This window comes from Ranitomeya variabilis, chromosome 8 (genome assembly GCF_051348905.1).
Source record: "Ranitomeya variabilis isolate aRanVar5 chromosome 8, aRanVar5.hap1, whole genome shotgun sequence".
Classification (NCBI taxonomy): domain Eukaryota; kingdom Metazoa; phylum Chordata; class Amphibia; order Anura; family Dendrobatidae; genus Ranitomeya; species Ranitomeya variabilis.
In genome coordinates this window covers 44,671,138-44,698,513 of record NC_135239.1, presented here as the reverse complement: position 1 = coordinate 44,698,513, position 27,376 = coordinate 44,671,138, and the positions used below count along the sequence as shown (strand labels likewise).

General features: G+C 44.8%; 1 protein-coding gene across 1 annotated transcript in view; it reads left to right on the top strand.

Moving 5' to 3' along the window:
* The window catches only part of XPR1 (xenotropic and polytropic retrovirus receptor 1), a 159,717-nt gene that overhangs the window by 98,457 nt on the left and 33,884 nt on the right, over positions 1 to 27,376 (top strand). Inside the window, exons 3-4 of the mRNA XM_077276808.1 lie at positions 26,211 to 26,312; positions 26,808 to 27,031. Coding sequence (XP_077132923.1) covers positions 26,211 to 26,312; positions 26,808 to 27,031 — 326 coding nt within the window. The remainder of the gene's footprint in view (positions 1 to 26,210; positions 26,313 to 26,807; positions 27,032 to 27,376) is intronic.

The following is a 27,376-nucleotide window of genomic DNA, read 5'->3' as shown; positions in this document are numbered from 1 at the left end:
ATAATTTTAGTCCCTGATAAAGTGGCCTTGTCTTACTGTCCACGTCACTGCCGCAGCAACCGTGGCTCTATGGAGACAATCACTAAGGATCCAGGACGTCTGAGAAAAAATCCAAGAACAGCCATACATGTTTTGTTTTCTGCTAATTGCACTTCAGCCGTATGTAGAAAGCCTGGACCCTCCACTCGGACCGCCATTATTTCTGCTCTTGAAGGTCTTTCTATATAATTGCACGTTTTGCCCATATGCAGATTCTGTGCTCGGCGCACACTTCACTGCTCGTCGCTTCATCTCTCAACCTGACGCCATTTAGTAAAGCCCATATTGTATTGTGATTAATTCATCAACGTGTCAGAGAAACGGCAGAACTGCGTCTAAATATGTGATGTTCCCAGAGGGTCGTGTATTCAGTTAGGGTACCGTCACACATTGAAATTTTCATCGCTGCGACGGCACGATTCGTAACGTCGCAGCGTCGTATAATCATCGCTCCAGCGTCGTAGACTGCGGTCACACGTTGCAATCACGGCGCTGGAGCGATGCCGAAGTCCCCGGGTAACCAGGGTAAACATCGGGTAACTAAGCACAGGGCCGCGCTTAGTAACCCGATGTTTACCCTGGTTACCAGCGTAAATGTAAAAAAACAAACAGTACATACTCACCCGTCGGTGTCCTTCAGGTCCCTTGCCGTCTGCTTCCTGCTCTGAGTGCAGCCGTACACTGAGAGCAGAGCGCAGCACCGCTGCGCTCTGCTCTCACTTTCCGTCCGGCACTCAGAGCAGGAAGCAGACGGCAAGGGACCTGAAGGACACCGACGGGTGAGTATGTACGGTTTGTTTTTTTACGTTTACGCTTGTAACCAGGGTAAACATCGGGTTACTAAGCGCGGCCCTGCGCTTAGTTACCCGATGTTTACCCTGGTTACAAGCGAAGACATCGCTGGATCGGTGTCACACACAACGATCCAGCGATGTCAGCGGGTGATCAAGCGACGAAAGAAAGTTCCAAACGATCTGCTACGACGTACGATTCTCAGCAGGGTGTCTGATCGCAGTAGCGTGTCAGACACAGCGATATCGTAACGATATCGCTAGAACGTCACGAATCGTAACGTCGTAGCGATGGAAATTTCAATGTGTGACGGTACCCTTAGGCATAGTCTAGTCTTTTTAGTCTGGATTCACATGCAGTGTTTTTTTAAGTCACTTTTATTTGTTTTATTTATTTATTTATTTTTTTCTTGTCGTCGTCACCATTGCCCAGATGCTACTTTATAGACAGTAGCGAATCAATGAAACTTTTCCATGCCCCGCATAGCTTAAAACTTACAAAATAAAAAGCACCAAAACCAATACAAACCATTTGCTTGAAAATACAACCTACTGTGTTAGGCCGTGCCGCTATCTGCTGATCTGTGCCCACACACATAGTATACGGCGTATACTCTGTATATAGCACCCTCTGACTGCCTCTTTCTGCATTACAGCTCATATAATGATTTGCTCATTTCCTACCATAATTACTATTACTGTCCCTTCCCTGCTTTAAATTTAATTAGTTGCTATTTCGGTGATCTCTCTTCTGAGTTCCAGTTTTCTGCCTTTTTCTGTAATAGAAGAGCAGTGACGGGCGCACATACCACACCAGGATGTAAAGGGTAATTGGCTTCTGTACCTGGCTAATGGGATGCACAATATATGATGAGTTCCTTATAGGAGACGCCTTGTATACATTTCTGTCCTCCAGCAACAGATGTACCGTATTCCTTTGCCCGGTTGTCAGCATCCTGAATGGTTCTGTATACAATGCTATTTTATCTACTTGTTTATTCAACGGGAAACCCATAACTGATTGCCCCCTCCCGTCTTCCTATGTTTAGCGCATTACATGCCGTCCTCATTTTCTTAGAAGGTATATAATAAAAAATATCGCACATCCCAATATACCCAAGAAGACAGGATTATTTCCATCTGAACAGCTGCAGAACATAGCCACAAGATGAACTCTTCTGAATACCTCCTCGGAGTTTATTGGGCCAAGAAGTAAAGTTAGGATCAATGCCAGGATTCTCTACGCGAGCCTTCATTATAGTTTGTTTTAAGATGAATGCTTATTAATTCAGGTAGCCTCAGTTATAATATCTGATCAGATCCAGCTTCTGGAATTAGTCCCTTAGTCCGAGTATAGTGAGCGGCTTCTCCTCGTCCGCATCGGTATGATTGACAGGTCTCTCTTTACAAGTGTATAGTGAAAGACCTGTCTCATGGAGATTTTGGGTGGGGAGAAGCCAAATTATGGGCCTCCGATTAAAGTATATTTGCTCTGAACTGCGTGAAACCGTTATTTGTAGTGAGGGCGCCTGTCCCTGATTCATGCTGCCTGAGGCTTAGGAACCATGAATCAGCTGATAAGTTTCCTTTTAAGGCTGTGTGCACACGTTCAGGATTTTTCACGCTTTTTTTTGCTATAAAAACGCTTAAAAAACACATGCATCCCATCATTTATAATGCATTCTGCAATTTTTGTGCATATGTTGCTTTTTTTTCTGCGAAAAAAACGCATCGCGGTAAATGCAGCATGTTCATTAATTTTGCGGATTTTTTGCGGATTTCCCACTATATTGCATTGGGAACCTCCGGGCAAAAAATGCAAAAAAATCCGTTAAAAAAAAAAAAAAAGCGCCCACTGCCAAAACATTGCAATTTTGTGTCCCCCTACCCCTTATTTCAGAGACTGGAAGTGAAGATGTCACCATTCCATCAGCTGCTGGACCACTGAGGCCTATGACTAGCTGCAGCGGTCAGTTGACCTTTCGTAGCCTATCATCATGTAATCTGCGCAGGATCCAGGTGGATTCTGGTAGGTGGGTATGACTAAGTTTATTTTTTTAAATATGCAACACTAGGGCAAAGTTTTTATTTATCCAGGCCCCCTTCTTTAGGCCTAGAGTCCAGGAGATGCAGATGCGTAAAAGGAATCTGTGAGTAGGATCAACCCTCCTAAGCAGTCTATATGGGTGTGTAGGTCATAGGCAGCTGAAGAAAATGAAACCTTGATATCTGCTATCTAATTTATTATTCCAGAGAAATCCATTTTTTCTTAATATGCAAATGAGCTGTTAAGATCTATCGGCCGGACAAAGATCTTACTGAGAATCTGCCTCCAGAGCTCATTTTAAGTGAAAGGTGGCGTAAACGTAATGACTGACAGTCTTCTTTCCCGATCTCACTGCTGAGCAGTGTGTGATTATAAAGTGACTAAGGCCTGTCCCACACGTCAAGATAATTCCGGTACCGGAAAAAAATCGGTACCGGAGTTATCCGTGTCCGTGTGTCCGTGAGCTCACGTAGGCCATCCGTGTGGCACACGTGCGGCAGCCGTGTGCCGCCTGGGTACCACACGGACCGTGCAGGAGAGACAGCGCTACAGTAAGCGCTGTCCCCCCAGCATGGTGCTGAAGCCGCCATTCATCCGTTCTCTCCAGCGCTCGCTGGGGAGAAGGGATGAAAAATCTTTGTTTTGTTTTTTTGTGTTTCAAATAAACTTTAGGGCTTCCTCCCCCTCCCACCCCCTGTGCGCCTGGCCGCCGGCATTAAAATACTCACCCGCCTCCCTCGCAGTGTCCTGTTCTGGCCGCACCTTCTACTGTATGAGCGGTCACGTGGGGCCGCCGATTACAGTCATGAATATGCGGCTCCACCTCCCATAGGGGTGGAGCCGCATATTCATTTCTGTATTGGGCGGCCCCACGTGACCGCATACAGGAGAAGCTGTGGCCAGGACAGGACACTGCGAGGGAGGCGGGTGAGTATTTTAATAACAGCGGGCGGGCGCACAGGGGTGGGGACATGCATCTTTATGTTAAACACGAGAAAGAAAAAAAAAGGATTATTTATATCTTCTCTACAGCAAACGCTGCTGCAGAGAAGATATGAATGGCGGCTTCAGCACCATGCTGGGGGGACAGCGCTTACTGTAAGCACTGTCTCCAGCACGGTACAAGGACTGCACACTGAAAACATCCGTGTGCGGTACGTGTTTTACACGGACCCATTGACTTTAATGCGTCCGTGTAATACGTGCGCTCCCACGAACACTGGCATGTCTCCGTGTTTGGCACACGGAGACGTGGTCCGCAAAAAATCAATAACATCTGCACAGATGCATTGATTTCAATGTGTCTACGTGTGTCAGTGGCTCCGGTACGTGAGGAAACTGTCACCTCACGTACCGGAGCCACTGACGTGTGAAACCGGCCTAACACAGTACAGCAGAACTGAACTTGTCTCTTTGCAAACAAATTTCAGTTTCACCTCTGCTGTCAGCAGATGAATTTACACTTGTTTAGCTTTTCATCTCCCACACCTAGTGTGGGGAGAGTCAGTACAGCAGAGCTATCAGCACTGTGAGAAGAGAACTGCAACTGCAGATGTGTTTGTAATGAGAGAGCTCTGTGACTGCCCCTCCCCCCACACCGGCTGCTGGAGATTTATTTGAAATTTGGCACAGCAGAGCTAACAGCGCCCTGAGAGGACAACTGCAGGTGTAGATGTTTTTTTTTTTTTTATGGTAAGTTCTGCTGAGCATGATTAGAACTGTCAGCCATTACACATCACACTGTTAGCGCCACTTTCCATTTACAATAAACTCTGGAGGCAGTTTCTCCGGGAGATCTATGTCCAGTCCATAGATCTTAACGGCTTATTCACGTATAATAAAAACATGGATTTCTCTGAATTAAGACATCGGATCGGTGATATCAAGATATCGTGTTATTCAGCTTCCTGTGACCTATATGCCCATATGGATGGCTTAGGGGGGTTATCCTACTGAAAGATTGTTGCATTAAAGGGAATATAATAGAGATGTCAAAATGTAAAGTAGTGTTGACCAAAAGTGTACAATCTTTGGCTTTTGATGTTTGTCTCTGTGCACACCTTTGACACCCATATATTTGGGAGTCCTCTATGTGAAATGCTTGGCTTTTTCCATAACACTCATAAACTATCATGTTTATGATGTTCATCATCAAAGGCGCTTTTTTATTTTTTTATTTTTTTTTCTGGAGAGCCACATAGGGGAAGCAGGTGACCACGATTTTCCAGAATATGGGAAGCCCCCCATTTATTAACTATTTGTAGCAGATACTGTCAAAATGTCACAAATTGAAATTATTGTGGCCCTTACGAGTGGTAAAGGCTAGCATTATGGCCTTTGGACATGAAAAGCCTGTGGGCCCCTGATGGAGATGACTGCTATACTTCATACACGTATTGCGGTGATGTCTTGTGTGTTTTAGGTCCTTCTTCCAGGTTCTCCTCTATTCTGTATGAACATACCGTATATGTCCATTTTTAAACATTATTATTGGTGAATGGTTCTCTTTAAAAAAGATTGTCGCTATTTTTCCTCTTCTGGTCACTGGTTCGCTCCACTTTAGTGTCCCGAAATCTCTTCTCGAGGGAACAGAATAACGGTTTCTTCAAAGACAAATACGTGATGGGTTTGGCAGGTGTTGCTGTAGGATTAGCGATTGTGCATTATCGCTTCCACTCACTCCAACGCACACCGCCCCCCTCGCTCCCCAGCCCTTCTCTCTTTCTATGGAACAAAAAATACAATTTTCTCTAAAGCAGCTATTTGCTGCCATTTTACACACGCTTGAAATGTGTCAGTGGGGTCACAGATTCCATCTCTCTCCGCAATCCCCCCTCCAATCCCTCCCGGCTGCATATAATGTGCATAAGAACTCTGATTGCTGCTTACTCGGGGGAGGGGGAGGTTGACGGCTTTTTATCATTTTATTTTTTTCTCTCAACTTCATTAACCTCTTCTCAGCTTGAACCCGGTGTGTATTAACCCCTTTAACGTGCACAGATAGACACATTTTGTCCGGCGTAACCTCTGTTCTTTTCAACCTGTTGAGCATAGACCCACATTTTACCATGATCGGCTTTGCTTAACCTGATACTTGCGGCTAGCCAAGGCAAGATGGATGGCAGTGGCATCAGATTAGCCCATGTATGAGCATTGGCCGAGGTTTTTGTAGCCTGGCCATTTTCATAGCCATTACACCTTTAGATATGATGTATATCCCTACAAGTCTGTACCGTCATAGATTTATGGTCTACAGACTGTGACCTTGAAGATTTTTCCATGCAATCTCTTCATATTCGGAAACCTGCTGAGTCTCTCAATTGACACGTGTCTTTTTCTCTGAGACCTGCTAAGCTGTAGTCTATCAACACCTTCACGCCTGGATGGCTGCAGAATATAGATGCTCAGCCCTCCAGTGCTAGGTACCAGCAGGTAGCCGTTAGTGGTCATACTGGGCGCAGGGCTGTTGGTAATGTGCCTTGCTCTGATTGGGGGGCAGAATTGGTGCAGAGCATGTGGTTGGGAGGTGGTGGTTTCCTTTGTGTGACAATCAAGAGGTTTCTGGGGTGACATGGTAACCGCAAGCAGAGAGCTCTGTGATTGGACGGCTCTACTGCGCACGATACAATGCAGCAAAAAGGAAGTCCTGTTGACACGGAGACAACACTTCACCGAATGCTCACTAGATAGAAATGTAACCAACACAGCTCATCAAACATGATGGAGCTAATTGAATCAGTCATGAGCTTTCTGCATCCTATAGCGCTCACCATCTTAGTTATTTTATATATATACGGTATATCCCTTTGTTTGGGTTTCTATAGCTTTTCCATTCGTCTCAATTTTTTTTATACAACCCGTTCACATTGACAGGGTTTGGCAGTAATTATCTACAACATTTAAGATCAAAATTGATGAAACTGGGCACTTAGTCTTAACAAGTGAGCATTAACTAAGCGTCCGATGGAACACCATCATCATCCTGATGGAAGTTGGCCATGTTTGAATTTCTCAGCCAATAATATAATTGGACAAATAAGTCTTTTGTTTTTACTCAGGATCCTTTATGGCGTTTACACGAAAGAACGTTACCACGAGTATTTTCAGCCTTTGGTCCAATTTCATTGACCACGTGTGGCCAGATCGTAGACTGTTGACGACGTGTGGCCAGATCGTAGACTGTTGACGACGTGTGGCCAGATCGTAGACTGTTGACGACGTGTGGCCAGATCGTAGACTGTTGACGACGTGTGGCCAGATCGTAGACTGTTGACGACGTGTGGCCAGATCGTAGACTGTTGACGACGTGTGGCCAGATCGTAGACTGTTGACGACGTGTGGCCAGATCGTAGACTGTTGACGACGTGTGGCCAGATCGTAGACTGTTGACGACGTGTGGCCAGATCGTAGACTGTTGACGACGTGTGGCCAGATCGTAGACTGTTGACGACGTGTGGCCAGATCGTAGACTGTTGACGACGTGTGGCCAGATCGTAGACTGTTGACGACGTGTGGCCAGATCGTAGACTGTTGACGACGTGTGGCCAGATCGTAGACTGTTGACGACGTGTGGCCAGATCGTAGACTGTTGACGACGTGTGGCCAGATCGTAGACTGTTGACGACGTGTGGCCAGATCGTAGACTGTTGACGACGTGTGGCCAGATCGTAGACTGTTGACGACGTGTGGCCAGATCGTAGACTGTTGACGACGTGTGGCCAGATCGTAGACTGTTGACGACGTGTGGCCAGATCGTAGACTGTTGACGACGTGTGGCCAGATCGTAGACTGTTGACGACGTGTGGCCAGATCGTAGACTGTTGACGACGTGTGGCCAGATCGTAGACTGTTGACGACGTGTGGCCAGATCGTAGACTGTTGACCACGTGTGGCCAGATCGTAGACTGTTGACCACGTGTGGCCAGATCGTAGACTGTTGACCACGTGTGGCCAGATCGTAGACTGTTGACCACGTGTGGCCAGATCGTAGACTAAAATGTACATGTCTGTGTCAGGAAATGACCTGACCATCATTCCTTCAACCGTCAAAATAAAGAAAAAGTACTAATCTGCTCACCCAAGGTTAGATGTAACTTCTAGATCCAAAGTAGAAAGGCGAGGGATGCATGGAAGGAAATCCCAGCTGGTTCCTGGGTGGCGTAGCACTGAAGAAACAAATGTTTGATTCAATAATTCCAAGAAAATAAAAAATTTAATATGGCTGCCACCCCAGAAAGAGGTTATGATTAACAACCCCTATAGTTCAAAATGCCTCATCTCTATCTATGGGATTTTGATTTTTTTTTTCTGGTTTTCACCTTGTTTTTAATATTTTGGAATAAATAATTTTATTTTTCTTTGGGTTACTGGCTCAAACTTGATCCAGTGAGAGATTATCATGCACCACTGGTAACTGTGCTAACTAGCTCCAGAAACCGTAATAATCCCAAAGAGTCCAGGCCACCAGAGAAAGTTCATGTATGAAAATGCGAAACTTTTATTCCATAGTTAAAATCACATAGCTGCGATACAAAAATGAAGTAGATGGGGCAACCTTTCCGCCATAATTGGTCTTTATCACACCAGAAATTAAAATATGGTTTGTTTTAACTTGTATTTTTGGATAATTGTGGCCGAAACGGTGCCCCGTCTACCTCATTGTTGTATCGTTGCTTTGTGATTTTCGCGAAGGAATAAAAGTTACGTTTTGTCATATACAAACTTTCTGTGGTGAACTAGATTCTTCAGGATTATTGGTGGATCAAACATTTGTTCCTTCATCCATCACCTCTGACTAATTTCCAGGCCACCTTCGGTGATGATCAGTGGACCTACAGGCTGGCTGGCTCTGACTAGCTGGCTTTGCACTCTCTAGTTTGGTTATTGCACTTTGACAGGTTAAATCTGTGCTCCCACAATCGTATTAATAGCCGGATAAATCTCAGGTGCTCCGTATGTAGACTCTGCACTATCCCAAGGGCTCTCTCTAGTGTTAATGATCCCCTTTCCACCCCAACCAAATGTCTCCTTGGCTTTGTGTCCTTGCCCCGGTAAATCATCCACCTCGATCATCAGTCAGCACTCCCACTGCAGTCATTAATAACTTCTGTTTCTTTAATAGGAGCACATTTTCATTTTCCAATATTTCTGAGCCCACATCTGCTCTGACGATAATTATCTCTGTGGCCTGAGGCGGCCGAATGCGGAGAACCTTCCGTAACTTGGGTACCTGTTGGAGAGAGATGCTGGTGGCTTGAAGCCATGTTCAGAGTGAGAAAGCTCTCTCTATTCTATCAGAGAGTGATAATGAGTGTTTAATCTGTATGATACAGTTCTTAAACTAATAGGAGTTACACCATTAAACTGGTGATTTATGGCGCCCTCACAGCCTGTTCCTTCTGATGTGCTAGCAGTGTGCAGAACTAATTGTTTTATCCTGAAAAATAATGCCCACAAGGCTGGCAGTACGGAGCGACAACCTCCGCTCTCCTAGTGCTTCTGTCTACTTCGTTATGTTGGTCAGATGCTTCGTACATGGAGCGGACATGGTGATCTTTAATGTTTGCTTTCTTTCTGCAATTATGCCATATTCTACACCATGTTCCAAATTATTATGCAAATTATATTTTTCTCGGATTTTCCTAAATGGTCGGTGCAAATGACAGTCAGTCTAATAAGTCATCACCCGTTAGAGTATACATCGAATTTTATTGAAAAAAACTCCCAATGATAACAGTATAATCTCCAAAATGAATAAAACCTCAAAATGAACTGTTCCACATTATTAGGCACAGTAGAATTTCTAAACAATTGATATGTTTTAAAGAACTGAAATTGCTCATTTGTGGAATTTGCAGCATTAGGAGGTCACATTCACAGGACGTTTTGCAGTTAAATAGCTTTTTGTTCAAACAGGCCAAGTTACATGTTAACATAGGACCCCTTCTTTGATATCACCTTCACAATTCTTGCATCCATTGAACTTGTGAGTTTTTGGAGAGTTTCTGCTTGTATTTCTTTGCATGAAGTCAGAATAGCCTCCCAGAGCTGCTGTTTTGATGTGAACTGCCTCCCACCCTCATAGATCTTTTGCTTGATGATACCCCAGAGGTTCTCTATAGGGTTGAGGTCAGGGGAAGATGGTGGCCACACCATGAGTTTATCTCCTTTTATGTCCATAGCAGCCAATGACTTAGAGGTATTATTTGCAGCATGAGATGGTGCATTGTCAGCATGAAGATGATTTTGCTCCAGAAGGCACGTTTCTGCTTTTTATACCATGGAAGATACTGTAGTTGTCAATCAGAAACTCTATATACTTTGCAGAGGACATTTTCACACCTTCAGGAACCTTAAAGGGCCCTACCAGCTGTTTCCCCATGATTCCAGCCCAAAACATGACTCTTCCACCTCCTTGCTGACGTCGCAACCTTGTTGGGACATGGTGGCTATCCACCAACCATCCACTACTCCATCCATCTGGACCATCCAGGGTTGCTCGATACTCATCAGTAAACAAGACTGTTTGGAAATTAGTCTTCATGTATGTCTGGGCCCACTGCAACCGTTTCTGCTTGTGAACACTGTTTAGGGGTGGCTGAATAGTAGTTTTATGCACCACAGCAAGCCTTTGAAGGATCCTACACCTTGAGATTCGAAGGACTCCAGAGGCACCAGCAGCTTCAAATAACTGTTTGCTGCTTTGTAATGGAATTTTGGCAGCTGTTCTCTTAATCCAATGAATTTGTCTGGCAGAAACCTTCCTCATTATGCTTTTATCTGCATAAACTCTGTCTGTGCTGTTTCAGTCACAAATCTCTTCACAGTATGATGATCACGCTTTCATGAAATATCTAATGTTTTCATACCTTGTCCAAGGCATTGCACTATTTAACGTTTTTCAGCAGCAGAGAGATCCTTTTCATTTCCCATTTTGCTTGAAACCTGTGGCCTGCTTAATAATGTGGAACATCATTTTTAAGTAGTTTTCCTTTTAATTAGCATCACCTGGAAAACTAATTATCACATGTGTTTAAGATGGATTTCAGTGATCCATTGAGCCATGAGTTTATTTGAAAAACAAAACAATTAAATCTTTATGACACTTAAATCCAATTTGCATAATAATTTGGAACACGGGGTAATGGTAAAGTGGATCAGCAGGTTTATGGGATATTCGTTTTAATTGCTTTTTAACTTTTGATACCACCGGTCTCCTTTCCTACAATGACGTTAAACACATAAATGCAAATCCTAAAAGGGAGCCTTTTCAGCCCAAACTGACTGTATAAACTAAGCAAGTAGCCTATAACACCTATAATAAATGCACATTTAGTTGCCTAATCTTTGCCTCCATTATTCAGAAATTGAAGTTAAATTGAATATGCTAATTAGGTGCTTGGGCGCTCTGGGTGTGGTTTTTCAGCCTCTCCTTTCTCACTGGTGATAGCACTGACTTGCCTGACCTTTCTGTGCAGACAGTGCAAGCTCCAGCACTGCCAATCACCAGGGAGTTATTCGGGGGCATATAAAACCAATGGGCGGAACTGTGCACTGAGCCTCATGGCCACCCCAAGGGTACAACGGGTGCACTAATTACAATTACCAGATTTCAATCACACTCGGTCTTTGCAAAACAGAGGCAATGAATAGGACACTAAAATGATTTTTATAGGAGCCATATTTCCTGTAAGACTGTGTGCTTAAAGAGGTTGTACCCTACTAGGATCACCCCTTTTTGATCAAACTGCTTGGCCCCCATAAAACAACAAAACTTATAATCCCTTCCTGTGCCGGCACGGTTCCCACTTTAGCCACATTGAACCTGGCACCCATGGCCCTGTGATACTCTGGGGAGCACTATGAAAATCCCATGTTGCTTTGTGACTCTCACGGTGGTGGCACTTGCTCTCCCGGGGCTCCCGTGTGGGTGTGACATGATGCCGGCGGCCAATCAGCGCTGGTGTCACTGTCCCCACCTTCCGACAAATCGAACATGAAGAGGAAGCTGATCTCTGCTTTTTCTTCATGCTGAATTTCGACAGGATACGGGTGTAGTGCAGCCAGCACTGATTGGGTGCTGGGGTCACATGTCACAACAACCGGACAGGAGCCCTGGGGAGAGCGAGTGCCAGCACCATGGGAACGGCGATGACACGGGAGGGGAGTATAAGCTTTATTATTTTATGGGGGCCAAGCGAGAGGTATGACAAGAAGTTGTCCAAGTTGTGCACAACTTCTTTAAAATATACAGTCAGTTTTGGGTTGACTGACTCAGTTTCACAAGTATTTCGACTAGCCAATTCTTTAATCGACCTCCGATCTGCTGCACTCTCCACTGCCGGCGCCAGGAGCAGCGGCCATGTGACAGCCAGTAGGCGATATGTATGCTCCTGGCCACACTCCTACTGATTGTTTCCAGCCTATCTCAGCATGCTTGCACGTCTAGTCTGAATGTGGCCTGGAGTATGTATATCGAATATGTGCGATCATATGTCACCAGACAATCCTCAGTGTGCAGTGCCCGTGATGTGAGGATTCACAAGTCTGCAGTCCCATAGAGTGACTGATGACTTGTAGTTTGAGTACAACCTCTTTAATAGAGATAGCTGATAGGTACCTTGTGTGTAGGACCAGTTTCAGTCCTCCATATGCATGAGCAATCTCCCCAATACTCCTCATATTGTCGGCCATTGGCTGTCAGTCATTGACTTTCTATTGGAAATCCTTTGCGAGTTGCTGGATGAAAGACTCCAACCCCTGGTACCGTCATCACCTAGTTAAACTCTAAGCATGTTAAATGCTACGGATAATGTCCACTGGCAAGAGAGGTTTATTTGGTTAACATGCGATGTAAATACGTTCTATACATCTATACCGCACCATTTAGCCCTAGTGGCACTCACCGACCAACTGAAAAAACATACTCATCATTTTGATGAAATACAGGCATTTATTATTAATGTCACTCATTTTTTTTTAACCACCCTTTTTTTACGAATTTTTTTATTTTTTTTTTGCAGCGACAAGGCTGCTCCATGGTGGCAATATCCTCCCCCTCGTTGGCCAAAATATACATGAATTTGTGTGAGCAGTAATATCTATACAATGTACATAATCTTTTTGTGTCCTATCTTTTTTGGTATGGTCGCTTCATCGATGATGTCCTCGTTACATGGCACAGCTATAACGAATTTTACTAAATATTTTAACAACTCCTCTATTATTATTATTATTATTATTATTTATTGTTATTTATTGTTATAGCGCCATTTATTCCATGGCGCTTTACAAGTGAGGAGGGGTATACATAATAACAAGTACAATAATCTTGAACAATACAAGTCATAACTGGCACAGTAGGAGAGAGGACCCTGCCCGCGAAGGCTCACTCCTCTAAAAATATCTCACACATTTCAGCCATTCTATCTGTATTTCTTTTTTTATATCTCTTTAAATGGGCATCCTATCCAACATGAGGTTCATACTAATATTTTTATAAAATCTACAGGTCCTTCTCAAAAAATTAGCATATAGTGTTAAATTTCATTATTTACCATAATGTAATGATTACAATTAAACTTTCATATATTATAGATTCATTATCCACCAACTGAAATTTGTCAGGTCTTTTATTGTTTTAATACTGATGATTTTGGCATACAACTCCTGATAACCCAAAAAACCTGTCTCAATAAATTAGCATATTTCACCCGACCAATCAAATAAAAGTGTTTTTTAATAACAAACAAAAAAACCATCAAATAATAATGTTCAGTTATGCACTCAATACTTGGTCGGGAATCCTTTGGCAGAAATGACTGCTTCAATGCGGCGTGGCATGGAGGCAATCAGCTTGTGACACTGCTGAGATGTTATGGAGGCCCAGGATGATTCAATAGCGGCCTTAAGCTCATCCAGAGTGTTGGGTCTTGCGTCTCTCAACTTTCTCTTCACAATATCCCACAGATTCTCTATGGGGTTCAGGTCAGGAGAGTTGGCAGGCCAATTGAGCACAGTAATACCATGGTCAGTAAACCATTTACCAGTGGTTTTGGCACTGTGAGCAGGTGCCAGGTCGTGCTGAAAAATGAAATCTTCATCTCCATAAAGCATTTCAGCCGATGGAAGCATGAAGTGCTCCAAAATCTCCTGATAGCTAGCTGCATTGACCCTGCCCTTGATGAAACACAGTGGACCAACACCAGCAGCTGACATGGCACCCCACACCATCACTGACTGTGGGTACGTGACACTGGACTTCAGGCATTTTGGCATTTCCTTCTCCCCAGTCTTCCTCCAGACTCTGGCACCTTGATTTCCGAATGACATGCAAAATTTGCTTTCATCAGAAAAAAGTACTTGGGACCACTTAGCAACAGTCCAGTGCTGCTTCTCTGTAGCCCAGGTCAGGCGCTTCTGCCACTGTTTCTGGTTCAAAAGTGGCTTTACCTGGGGAATGCGGCACCTGTAGCCCATTTCCTGCACACGCCTGTGCACGGTGGCTCTGGATGTTTCCACACCAGACTCAGTCCACTGCTTCCTCAGGTTCCCCAAGGTCTGGAATCGGTCCTTCTCCACAATCTTCCTCAGGGTCCGGTCACCTCTTCTCGTTGTACAGCGTTTTCTGCCACATTGTTTCCTTCCAACAGACTTACCATTGAGGTGCCTTGATACAGCACTCTGGGAACAGCCTATTTGTTGAGAAATTTCTTTCTGGGTCTTACCCTCTTGCTTGAGGGTGTCAATGATGGCCTTCTTGACATCTGTCAGGTCGCTAGTCTTACCCATGATGGGGGTTTTGAGTAATGAACCAGGCAGGGAGTTTTTAAAAGCCTCAGGTATCTTTTGCATGTGTTTAGAGTTAATTAGTTGATTCAGAAGATTAGGGTAATAGGTCGTTTAGAGAACCTTTTCTTGATATGCTAATTTATTGAGACAGGTTTTTTGGGTTATCAGGAGTTGTATGCCAAAATCATCAGTATTAAAACAATAAAAGACCTGACAAATTTCAGTTGGTGGATAATGAATCTATAATATATGAAAGTTTAATTGTAATCATTACATTATGGTAAATAATGAAATTTAACACTATATGCTAATTTTTTGAGAAGGACCTGTATATCAGGTAACACTTTATTGTGTGCAACCAGCTGTCATCCCAAACATATAATATGTAACTTACGGTATCTGTTGGGGAGTATGTTAGAGTCATGGCTGTGGAGTCTGAGTCAATGTCCATTTCGATGCAGTCGGAATATAATGGACTGACTCCTAAAATATATAATACATTGGGTACAGTAATACTATATACAGGATGTGCTGTAAATGTTTTCCTACGAATTTGGTAAAGTTATGAAATGTCGTATAAATGTCTGTTGTGTTCCTGATCTAAGGATCTCGGCATTTAGTGGAGATGAATCTGTGCTGCACTTTATGCACATGCTCAGTAGTGACCAGGGCTGTGGGGTCAGAGTTGAGATGAATCTGTGCTGCACTTTATGCACATGCTCAGTAGTACCAGGGCTGTGGGGTCGGAGTTGAGATGAATCTATGCTGCACTTTATGCACATGCTCAGTAGTATCAGGGCTGTGGAGTCGGAGTCAGGGACATTGAAGGGTCTGAGTCAGAGGTTTGCCTTACCGGCTCCATAGCCCTGGTTACTAGGAATGCTCGTTTTACGATAATTGTGCAATCTAAATAGGTTGCCGATCTGACTAAACACTTGTTCATTGGGGTAAATAATCTTTTGTTTTGCACAAAGTATCTTGGTTCTCGGCAGTGCACGTTCCGGTATAGCCGAGAAATGACAGCCTATGTTACCAAATCATATTACAGATCATCTATTGACCATCTGAAGCCTGGTCGGCCCATGTAAGCACCGATCGGCAAGCTTGTTGCCTATTGTTTGCATCACATAGTGTAAACGTGATACATGTGCCAGAGTTTAAGTATTTTGCTCCATAAAATCTTTAATAACTTGCACTATATTTATGCGTGTGACACTTTTTTTTTTTTTCCAACTTGTCTGACAACCATGCTCAGATTCTGGGGCACATTTTTGGAACAAAGGAAACTAATAAGTGGCATGAACTTAGACTAGACAGACTTAAAGTAAGGGAGGTTTGTAAAACAGCATAAACCACTATGATAAATGTTGCACTTTTTAGAGAGGACCTGTCATCATATAAAAAGTGGTGAAGTAATGCAACTCTTTTATCGAATATCTAAAAAGGTCCTTTTTGAACTTCAGATGGTCAAAACAAGAAACGGGCTCCATAGAATGAAATAAAATCCCACTAATCACATATAAAACATTCTTTGTTATTATGAGAGCCAACATCAGTGCCTTCATATGTTTTCTTACTTTTTTGTGTTTAGCTACTACTTTTGTGTTTGATGTCACCATCTAGTTTTTATTCTTACTCTTGTTTTCCAGATATGTTATGTATTTGATCCTCCAGATGAGCTGATGGCATTACTGGTTCTATTGACTTCACATTTCTTCAGTTGCTAATTGTATCAGTTGGTATAAGATCCTTTTAACAGCGGTGTTCCCATAGCTCATTGTAAAAGCAGACATTCTGCTCGCTGGAGGACTCAGGAAATGGTTACGTCTTTGATGCTTTCCATTACCTGTCTGCTTCGTTAATGGATTCCTGTCCACAGAAATAATGCAATCAGTCCAGTAACCCGGGCAGATTTCTTGCCCTACTCGGAGACTGAGCCCAGAAGCTTTGGCTGGTGGGAGGCCTGGAATTTCTCTCTATGCGGCTGGCAGACACTTCTACTGTTTTTGCCAAACCGGCTATTTTTCTTTCACCATTAACTAACTGAACTTTAGCGTTCTCACCAGGTTTCATTTGAAGAAAAGGAGTAATTTGCAAATGTCAGTCCCAGGAACGGCATCCGGACCCTCACATACTGCTCTTTCTGTATATCCATGGTTTAGATGCTAGGTGTGAAGTTTGAGGCAGGAGTATATTTTGGAGACTTCGGTGTCTTGATGTGAAATAAAAAAGTTACAACTGTTATGGAGAAACATGGAATTAGAGCTTCCCTATTTCATGATACATTGTTTGTAGTGGGCAAATTCTTACTGAGGACATCTACATAAAGGAGTTATTGTGGTAGGCGGTAGTTCATGAAGTTTGGACATCTTGACATTTACGCCAGTATAATAAGGCATACCAGAAAATTGTAGCTGAGATCTCCTTGTCCTGCTGTAGCTCATTAGTAATAAATGTTCCGTTATGATCACAGGCTTTAGGAAAGTTAAAAGAATATGTAAGGACAAAGCTTGCTAATCTTTTGTCATTCCTGGTGCACATGAAGCCTTTTCAAACTTTCATTAGAAGGCGAAACGCAGCCAGGTCCAAGACTATGCTTCTATAAAGAAGCAGGTTAACAACCTTGTTGGTTATTGTAGAGCATGGGCTTCCATCTTTCCTTACTAAATTGATATACTAAATTGGTGCTTGGTGCACCCTTGGTGTGGCCAAGAGGCTCAATGCTCTGTTTTGCTTGCTCTCGCCTCCATCACGGGTGATTGCAGGTAAAGCTCAGGCTGTCAGATGGTGCACACTGCAGGCAAACTAATGATGTCAAACACCCGTGAGGGTGGGGAACGATGCATTCTGTCTCTTGGCTACACCAAGGGTACGCCAAGCATCCTAATAAGTTTCTTCAGAATGAAGCAGCAATTAGATCACTAAAGATTTGATTTTTTTTATTTTATGTACGTAAAGATGCTACATCTCCTACAAGATTATGAGCGTAGTTTATACTCTCAGCTTGAGCTGACAGGCTCCTTTTTATGTTTAGTGGCCATTTATTTGTCCGGGCCCTTCCTTGTAGGCACGCACATCATAGATTATATTTTAGTAATGTATATTAATTAAATATATATGTATATTTCTGTAATAAAGAGAATGGAGATCATTTTTGTTTTCCCTAAATATGTCCCAAGTAGGTGCCAGCTGATATCTTAAAATTTTATTAAACTGAGTGATGAAAGCTGGACAGACTTCTAGCCTTGTAGAATTGGTCCAGTCTATAATCTGGTGAATAATAAATGGTCGATCCTGGTCGGTTTGTGTATCCCGTTCATTTCGTTTATTACCTGGAAGTCCGTTTTTGTCACAGAGCGTGCACGGTTCAGTATAGGTCTTCTGATGTGTGTTGAGTTTCAGTTGTTGTTACCATGTCTGGGTAAAAAAAACATCAAAAATGCAGAGTGAGATTATATAAAGTCTGTGAATTATCCATAATTCCAAAATAGTGTTAGGACTTCTTCACGTAGTCCCGTAATCTGTCAAAAGCTCTGCCCTGACTAAACCATGTCCGGACCCATTGCCCATGTCCGATATTGTGCCACAGATTCCAGTGCCGTGCGACCAACCCATCAACAACTACTACATGTGTCTATAACTCATCCATTAAAATCTGTTGTTCTCGCACTTCATCCCATCAGAACAGAGGATTATGTGTGACGGACTAGGAATGGGATTGATGATATGGGGACTGGTTTGTCTCTTTGCTCAGTAAATCGCCGACTTATAACCATTAGACAGAAGACGGTAAAAGTGTACGACCGCTATACAGCACACTACATGAAGAGGAGCCTGTCTAAATATCTGTAGAATTGGTTTATTTAAAGATGCTCTATAGCGAAACACCCCCACACGATGGCACCTGTCGGGGGGTGCGATAGATTAGGCAGCCACTGAGCAGTCAGTACTTAAAGTTAATGTGCTGGTAGGAGGCAAAGCGGAAAAATCTGAGCAACTCTGACAAGGGCCGAAATAATGATGGCTGGATAGCGGAGTCAGAACATCTCCAAAGCGGCAGGGGTAGTGGTGTGTTCCTGGGGGGCATTGGTTAGTGCCTCAGATACCAGTGAAGTGGGTGTCTGATTAATCAGGCTATAACACACAGACCCCGGCCCTGTGCTGAGGGTCATGGAGGAAAATATCATTCATTCTCCATTTCGGAAACCCAGATTTTTCGCAGTTTGTATCTTTCATGTTAATATCGTTCTACAGCGGCAACCAGAGCATAATTCAGGCTTTTGTTCCCTTTGTACATGTTAAGAGCGAACGTCAATAATCAGACCCCCCAGCGTGCGCTCTAATAGAGGTCAGTGGCAGGACCGCACCGCTTCACGGGGCCCGGCTGACCAATTATCGAGTGGTGTTCCTGCGAGTACACTTGTTATTTCAGTATATTATAATCGTGAGCAGTCATGAACTCATCCGGATATTAAAAAAGCAATAAAGAACGGCTGGTGAGATGTCGCATTTGTTAAAGGGCTGGCAGCAAGTATTAGCCGTCCACTGCCGGAGAGCTCGTACGCCGCACAGCTTTTATACATTTTTCTCTGCAGCGTCTACCATTATGCATGTGTTCAATAATGCGGAACAGTGTATGCAGAAAACACCAAGGCTATAAGATTGTATTAACGGGAAATTTAACGCTTTCGGCATTCCCTGTTTTGCTCACGTAACCCTATCTCTATAGGCTTTTCTACAGTATTTACTATGACGCTTATAGTTTTCTATTGGGGAGCAATCCATCTGGTCTGCTGTAAATTGCATTTTATAGATCCTTTTTCCATTTAATCCCATTTTAGTCCATTGTTGTGGATTTTGTCCTATTTTTCTGCGTTCTAACTAGATTTGGTGCTGTAGTTTGGATTTTAGCTCCTCCAGAAAGTGTCTCTAGTGCCACCTATAGGTGGATTTCCTTTTAAATCCTTGTCGGAGCCCCACCAGGCTTCCATCTGACGGAGTTTTTGATCTTGGTCAGTAAAAGCATTTAGATGAGCCGATATTTGACAATGCTCATTCCCGATTATCGGCCTGTCACCCAACGATACAGCAAAAAAAGTGAATTGGTCAAGCGTTTGGATCGTTTTTGGTGGCGTAAATGGGAGATCTGCTGCCCATAACAAGATGCTGTATAGGGACAGAGCGATCACATTTACAATTACTTTGTTTCCATCAATATTCATCGTTACGTTATAACCGGTCAATACATGTTTGTATGTAATCGATCGCGGCTTGTCAACGTTCAGAAAATCGCCCCAAGTAAATGGACCGTGAGAGTTGTTATACACTTCAGATTGTTAGAAGCAATGAATCTATAAAGATAAGAACTTCAAAGTGAACTTTTCACGTGTTTATGCTGCTCGAGTGCCATCTTCAGAAAGTGTCTTTTCTGGTGGGATTTATGGCACTTTTATGGCATAAATTATAATGAATGCTTCTGTCTGCACTCCTTTAGGTATCATAAAAATGCCAGAAGTGTCACAATCCTTGCACAACTATCAATGATCGGCCTCCTAATCGACCACCCTCGATAAACTCCTAATTTCCTACTAATGTGTCAAAATCCAGACAGCACATTGTGTAACATTGACACTGCCGATGAGCTGATAGATTGGTGGCAGTGAGACCTGGCGGCCAGACGGGAACCCGCACATCTCTTACCTCCCAGCTTCCCTGGCACGTCGTCATCTGTTGGTCATCTCGCGCCTGCCCTGACAAACCTTATACTGCACCGCGAACGCCAGAAGGTAAGCGATTCGTGAGCCCCCCGTCTAGCCGCCAGGTGCTACTGACCTGGCCAGAGTCCTGCGGAGCGATGAGCTCATCTCTAATTGACGCTTATTATTCAGCTCTTATGTGCATGGAAGAATAAAGCCCGTTGTGCTGGGTTAGGCAGCACTATGTATGTAGATATGTCCCATTCTGTAGAGTATCAGCCTTCCATTCCTGCTCCGCTCCCTGATTGTACCCACATGGTCCCTCGCCCTCCCCATCTCCTTCTCCATCTAGACCTGCGCTCCTAACATATCTCCGTGTCTTCATGATACGGCCTTGACGTGCTGCTAGGAAACATGGCGTGTTCTATGGCAGCTGATGGAAGGGAATTGGCGGAGATATACATTAGCTTTGGCCTTCTCCGGTAGCTTCCATTATTAAGCATCCTTCTTTTTTTTGCAAATCTATTTTGTACTAGTTGTGGAATTAGTTTTACATCACAAGAAAGCTAACATTTGTGATGATCCTCGAGCAAAGACCTGAAGGACATGGTATCTGTGATCATAAGCACATTGCATGTGAGAATCCCAATTTGTTAATGTGGCAGACGGCAGCGATGTGTTGTGTACGGTGTGAGCGCTCCTCTGCTGGGGTTATGTACCATATAGTGTACGGTGTGAGCTCTCCTCTGCCGGGGTTATGTACCATATAGTGTACGGTGTGAGCTCTCCTCTGCTGGGGTTATGTACCATATAGTGTACGGTGTGAGCTCTCCTCTGCCGGGGTTATGTACCATATAGTGTACGGTGTGAGCGCTCCTCTGCTGGGGTTATGTACCATATAGTGTACGGTGTGAGCTCTCCTCTGCTGGGGTTATGTACCATATAGTGTACGGTGTGAGCGCTCCTCTGCTGGGGTTATGTACCATATAGTGTACGGTGTGAGCGCTCCTCTGCTGGGGTTATGTACCATATAGTGTACGGTGTGAGCTCTCCTCTGCTGGGGTTATGTACCATATAGTGTACGGTGTGAGCTCTCCTCTGCCGGGGTTATGTACCATATAGTGTACGGTGTGAGCGCTCCTCTGCTGGGGTTATGTACCATATAGTGTACGGTGTGAGCTCTCCTCTGCTGGGGTTATGTACCATATAGTGTACGGTGTGAGCGCTCCTCTGCTGGGGTTATGTACCATATAGTGTACGGTGTGAGCTCTCCTCTGCTGGGGTTATGTACCATATAGTGTACGCTGTGAGCTCTCCTCTGCTGGGGTTATGTACCATATAGTGTACGGTGTGAGCGCTCCTCTGCTGGGGTTATGTACCATATAGTGTACGGTGTGAGCGCTCCTCTGCTGGGGTTATGTACCATATAGTGTACGGTGTGAGCTCTCCTCTGCCGGGGTTATGTACCATATAGTGTACGGTGTGAGCGCTCCTCTGCTGGGGTTATGTACCATATAGTGTACGGTGTGAGCTCTCCTCTGCTGGGGTTATGTACCATATAGTGTATGGTGTGAGCGCTCCTCTGCTGGGGTTATGTACCATATAGTGTACGGCGTGAGCTCTCCTCTGCTGGGGTTATGTACCATATAGTGTACGGTGTGAGCGCTCCTCTGCCGGGGTTATGTACGATATAGTGTACGGTGTGAGCTCTCCTCTGCTGGGGTTATGTACCATATAGTGTACGGTGTGAGCTCTCCTCTGCTGGGGTTATGTACCATATAGTGTACGGTGTGAGCGCTCCTCTGCTGGGGTTATGTACCATATAGTGTACGGTGTGAGCTCTCCTCTGCTGGGGTTATGTACCATATAGTGTACGGTGTGAGCTCTCCTCTGCTGGGGTTATGTACCATATAGTGTACGGTGTGAGCGCTCCTCTGCTGGGGTCATGTACCATATAGTGTACGGTGTGAGCTCTCCTCTGCTGGGGTTATGTACCATATAGTGTACGGTGTGAGCACTCCTCTGCTGGGGTTATGTACCATATAGTGTACGGTGTGAGCGCTCCTCTGCTGGGGTTATGTACCATATAGTGTACGGTGTGAGCGCTCCTCTGCTGGGGTTATGTACCATATAGTGTACGGTGTGAGCTCTCCTCTGCTGGGGTTATGTACCATATAGTGTACGGTGTGAGCGCTCATCTGCTGGGGTTATGTACCATATAGTGTACGGTGTGAGCGCTCATCTGCTGGGGTTATGTACCATATAGTGTACGGCGTGAGCGCTCCTCTGCTGGGGTTATGTACCATATAGTGTACGGCGTGAGCGCTCCTCTGCTGGGGTTATGTACCATATAGTGTACGGCGTGAGCTCTCCTCTGCTGGGGTTATGTACCATATAGTGTACGGTGTGAGCTCTCCTCTGCTGGGGTTATGTACCATATAGTGTACGGTGTGAGCGCTCCTCTGCTGGGGTTATGTACCATATAGTGTACGGTGTGAGCGCTCCTCTGCTGGGGTTATGTACCATATAGTGTACAGTGTGAGCTCTCCTCTGCTGGGGTTATGTACCATATAGTGTACGGTGTGAGCTCTCCTCTGCTGGGGTTATGTACCATATAGTGTACGGTGTGAGCTCTCCTCTGCTGGGGTTATGTACCATATAGTGTACGGTGTGAGCGCTCCTCTGCTGGGGTTATGTACCATATAGTGTACGGTGTGAGCTCTCCTCTGCTGGGGTTATGTAGCATATAGTGTACGGTGTGAGCGCTCCTCTGCCGGGGTTATGTACGATATAGTGTACGGTGTGAGCTCTCCTCTACTGGGGTCATGTACCATATAGTGTACGGTGTGAGCTCTCCTCTGCTGGGGTTATGTACCATATAGTGTACGGTGTGAGCTCTCCTCTGCTGGGGTTATGTACCATATAGTGTACGGTGTGAGCTCTCCTCTGCTGGGGTTATGTACCATATAGTGTACGGTGTGAGCTCTCCTCTGCTGGGGTTATGTACCATATAGTGTACGGTGTGAGCTCTCCTCTGCTGGGGTTATGTACCATATAGTGTACGGTGTGAGCTCTCCTCTGCTGGGGTTATGTACCATATAGTGTACGGTGTGAGCGCTCCTCTGCTGGGGTCATGTACCATATAGTGTACGGTGTGAGCTCTCCTCTGCTGGGGTTATGTACCATATAGTGTACGGTGTGAGCTCTCCTCTGCTGGGGTTATGTACCATATAGTGTACGGTGTGAGCGCTCCTCTGCTGGGGTCATGTACCATATAGTGTACGGTGTGAGCTCTCCTCTGCTGGGGTTATGTACCATATAGTGTACGGTGTGAGCGCTCCTCTGCTGGGGTTATGTACCATATAGTGTACGGTGTGAGCTCTCCTCTGCTGGGGTTATGTACCATATAGTGTACGGTGTGAGCTCTCCTCTGCTGGGGTTATGTACCATATTTTGGATCAGTGGCTCTTTATGAGCCTGACCAATATAATAAAATCCTCACATACACTGAGAATATCGGCTCCTTGAATTTTGAGTGCTTTTATAAATAAAATTCCTTTTAAAATAAGGGTTCACTGAGTCCTCTCTGTCTGATTTATTCTGCAGACGCCACTTACTGTATGTTCTTTGGAAATCTGGGTGTTAACCAATATGGCTGTCATTACAGCTTTCATGTAAACTTCTCAAAACTCCTGAATGACAAGTTTACCTGCTTTATTTATGGATTTATTCTGCACCCGTCCCTGTATAACGCAACAATTTTGTAATTCAAGACTCCACAAAATCTTAGTGACAGTAGGAGCTCTATTAGAAGACATGTTGATGGGCTTTCTTGGCCACAGACATCCCCGTTAATATGAGGAATGTTGTGGTAATCGGCTGATCGGCACAGATGACTGTTCCCAACAGTTCCTGATGATTGCATGGACGCAGCAATTCATGGATGCAACTTGCTGCCAGAGGGAGAGATGCTGGTTACTTGTGGCTCACAGTCATGTCGGGGGGATGTGGACATCACATGGTGGTCCGCACCACTGATAAGCACCCTAGGAGAGATGCTGGTTACTTGTGGCTCACAGTCATGTCGGGGGGATGTGGACATCACATGGTGGTCCGCACCACTGATAAGCACCCTAGGAGAGATGCTGGTTACTTGTGGCTCACAGTCATGTCGGGGGGATGTGGACATCACATGGTGGTCCGCACCACTGATAAGCACCCTAGGAGAGATGCTGGTTACTTGTGGCTCACAGTCATGTCGGGGGGATGTGGACATCACATGGTGGTCCGCACCACTGATAAGCACCCTAGGAGAGATGATTGTTACTTGTGTCTCACAGTCATGTCGGGGGGATGTGGACATCACATGGTGGTCCGTACCACAGATAAGAACCCTAGGAGAGATGCTGGTTACTTGTGGCTCACAGTCATGTCAGGGGGATGTGGACATCACATGGTGGTCCGCACCACAGATAAGCACCCTAGGAAAGATGCTGGTTACTTGTGGCTCACAGTCATATCTGGGGGATGTGGACATCACATGGTGGTCCGCACCACTGATAAGCACCCTAGGAGAGATGCTGGTTACTTGTGGCTCACAGTCTTTTCGGGGGTATGTGGACATCACATGGTGGTCCGCACCACTGATAAGAACCCTCTCTTTGAAATGCAACCCAATAAATGTCTTCCTAGCTGTGTCTGACTTAAGCACAGGATTGATTGCTCTAGACCAGGATTGATTGTTCTAGACCTTACTCTTAAACCGTTTCTCTCCAATAAGAAAGGAGCTTTAAAGGGGTTGTTTCATCCCCTTAAGTAGGTAAAATTGCAAAGTACTTGTCGAAACAATCAACTTTGTAATTTACTTCTTTTTAAAAACCTGCTCTTTTCCAAAGAATGGAGGAATTTTTCGGAGCCCACCCTCCTTTTCCCACCAGCAAGCAAGAACCTTGAAAGGCAGGGGAGAGATGTGCTCCTGAAGAAAGATGATACAGCCTCTTTAAAGGAAACGTCATCAGTATTTTATATCCCAAACTAATGGCATGTGTGTAAAGTGCTTTAATGCTGATTAATACCTTACTCTGCTTTTGTTTTGAAGTATTAGAGAAATCCAGTGGTTTTTATGTAAGGGCTGGACAGACCCGTCTTGTCTGACCTGCTTCCCCTGCCCAAGATTTCACGCATGCGGCCTCATTGCCAGGTGCTGTGCATGCGCAGTAGAGTCCTGATTAGGGTGCAAGACCCGAAGTACTGATCCCCGCATGCACCTCCTCTGAGGAGACTACCCTGGACAATGGCGGTGCTTGCGTGAAATCTCTGGCATGGGAGGCAGGGCACTGATACAAGAGAGACCAGAGGCGGGTGGGAAATATGGAGCGTGCAGGAGAGCTGTAGGTGTAGGGTCCCGCGCAGGAGAGCTGTAGGGGCAGGGTCCAGCGCAGGAGAGCTGTAGGGGCAGGGTCCAGCGCAGGAGAGCTGTAGGGGCAGGGTCCAGCGCAGGAGAGCTGTAGGGGCAGGGTCCAGCGAAGGAGAGCTGTAGGGGCAGAGTCCAGTGCCTCCGCACTTGCAGCTCATTAGCATTAAATTTTAACCCTGGATTTCTATAACTTCAAAACCAGATTCTACAAGAAGAATTTAATCAGCATTACAGCTCCTTTACATACATGGTATAAGATCCTGACCACAGCTTCCTTTTACAGAATATAGGTAGTAGACTTTCCCGTATCCCCAAGCTTTCCAGGACACTAAGTACCTGGGTTTCCTATTGATCTGTCCCATACGCTTGTGATAATTGCTATCCGGTCACCTTGTTCTCACAGTCCTGTCCTCCTTCTTTTTGTCTTGCAGTCACCGACGAGGACAACGTGAAACGTTATTTTGCCAAGTTTGAAGAGAAATTCTTCCAGACATGTGAGAAGGAGCTTGCCAAAATCAACACATTTTACTCAGGTAACCGCACTGAAATACCCCTGGTCAGCACACGAGACCCCATGGATCATCCAGGCCTTTCTGCTCCAGATTAGCGATCCTGCTTTGTGATTCCCGAGACAGCGATGGCTTCATCTCTAATCCAAATATCAGATGGGTTCTGGATTAAATGAAAGATCAAGAACTTGATTAAATGGAAAACAATAACCCATACTCCTGTTCAATCACTGCAGCTCCCATGTTTCCATTTAGTCTTTGATTGCTTTACAGCAACTATGATCTGTGTGCTGCAGCCAATCACTTTCCGTAACAGTGATGCTGGCGTGTACGAGCCGTGACCGCTGCAGCAGTCATATAGATATGTGTCACGTCATCACTACAGAGGAGTAATGGCGGTTCGGCATCACCACAGTGACAACTCTGGGGCATTCAGTTTTTTGTCTTTGTTTTAGTTTCATCAACTTCTTCTCCTGTCTGCGACATCACGTTAACCTTTCATTTAATGTTTGATTACAGAAAAGTTGGCGGAAGCTCAGCGGTGCTCGGCTACCTTACAAAATGAACTGCAGTCTTCACTGGACGCACAGAAGGAAAGCAGCCGCCTGCCGGCGCTCAGGCAGCGGAGGAAGGCTGTCTTCACCCTCTCACATGAAGAAAGAGTCCAGCACAGAAACCTTAAGGACCTGAAGCTGGCTTTCAGCGAGTTCTATCTCAGCCTAATTTTACTGCAGAATTACCAGGTATAGAATGGCTCCCAAGTTTAAAAAGTTTCTTTCCGGCTAAACATACATTTCTGCGGTGCCTCTATTTGACTGCAGATTGCCGAATCCTAACTGTGAGCATTGTGCGCACTGATGGGAAACTTTTGTCAGCTCATCATCATCACGTGCCGACTATTCGTTTTTGCTCCTTCTCTCAATTGAGAAAAGCATGAAGAGACTCGGAGTCAAATCGTGGATGGGGTGGTCACGGGACGCCCGCTCCAGCTGGCAAAAGAGGGAAATCTGACATTGTACATACTGCACGCTGTGCAATCTGCAGTCAGTCACTGCAGAAATGTAGATTTAGCCTGGAAAACTCCTTTA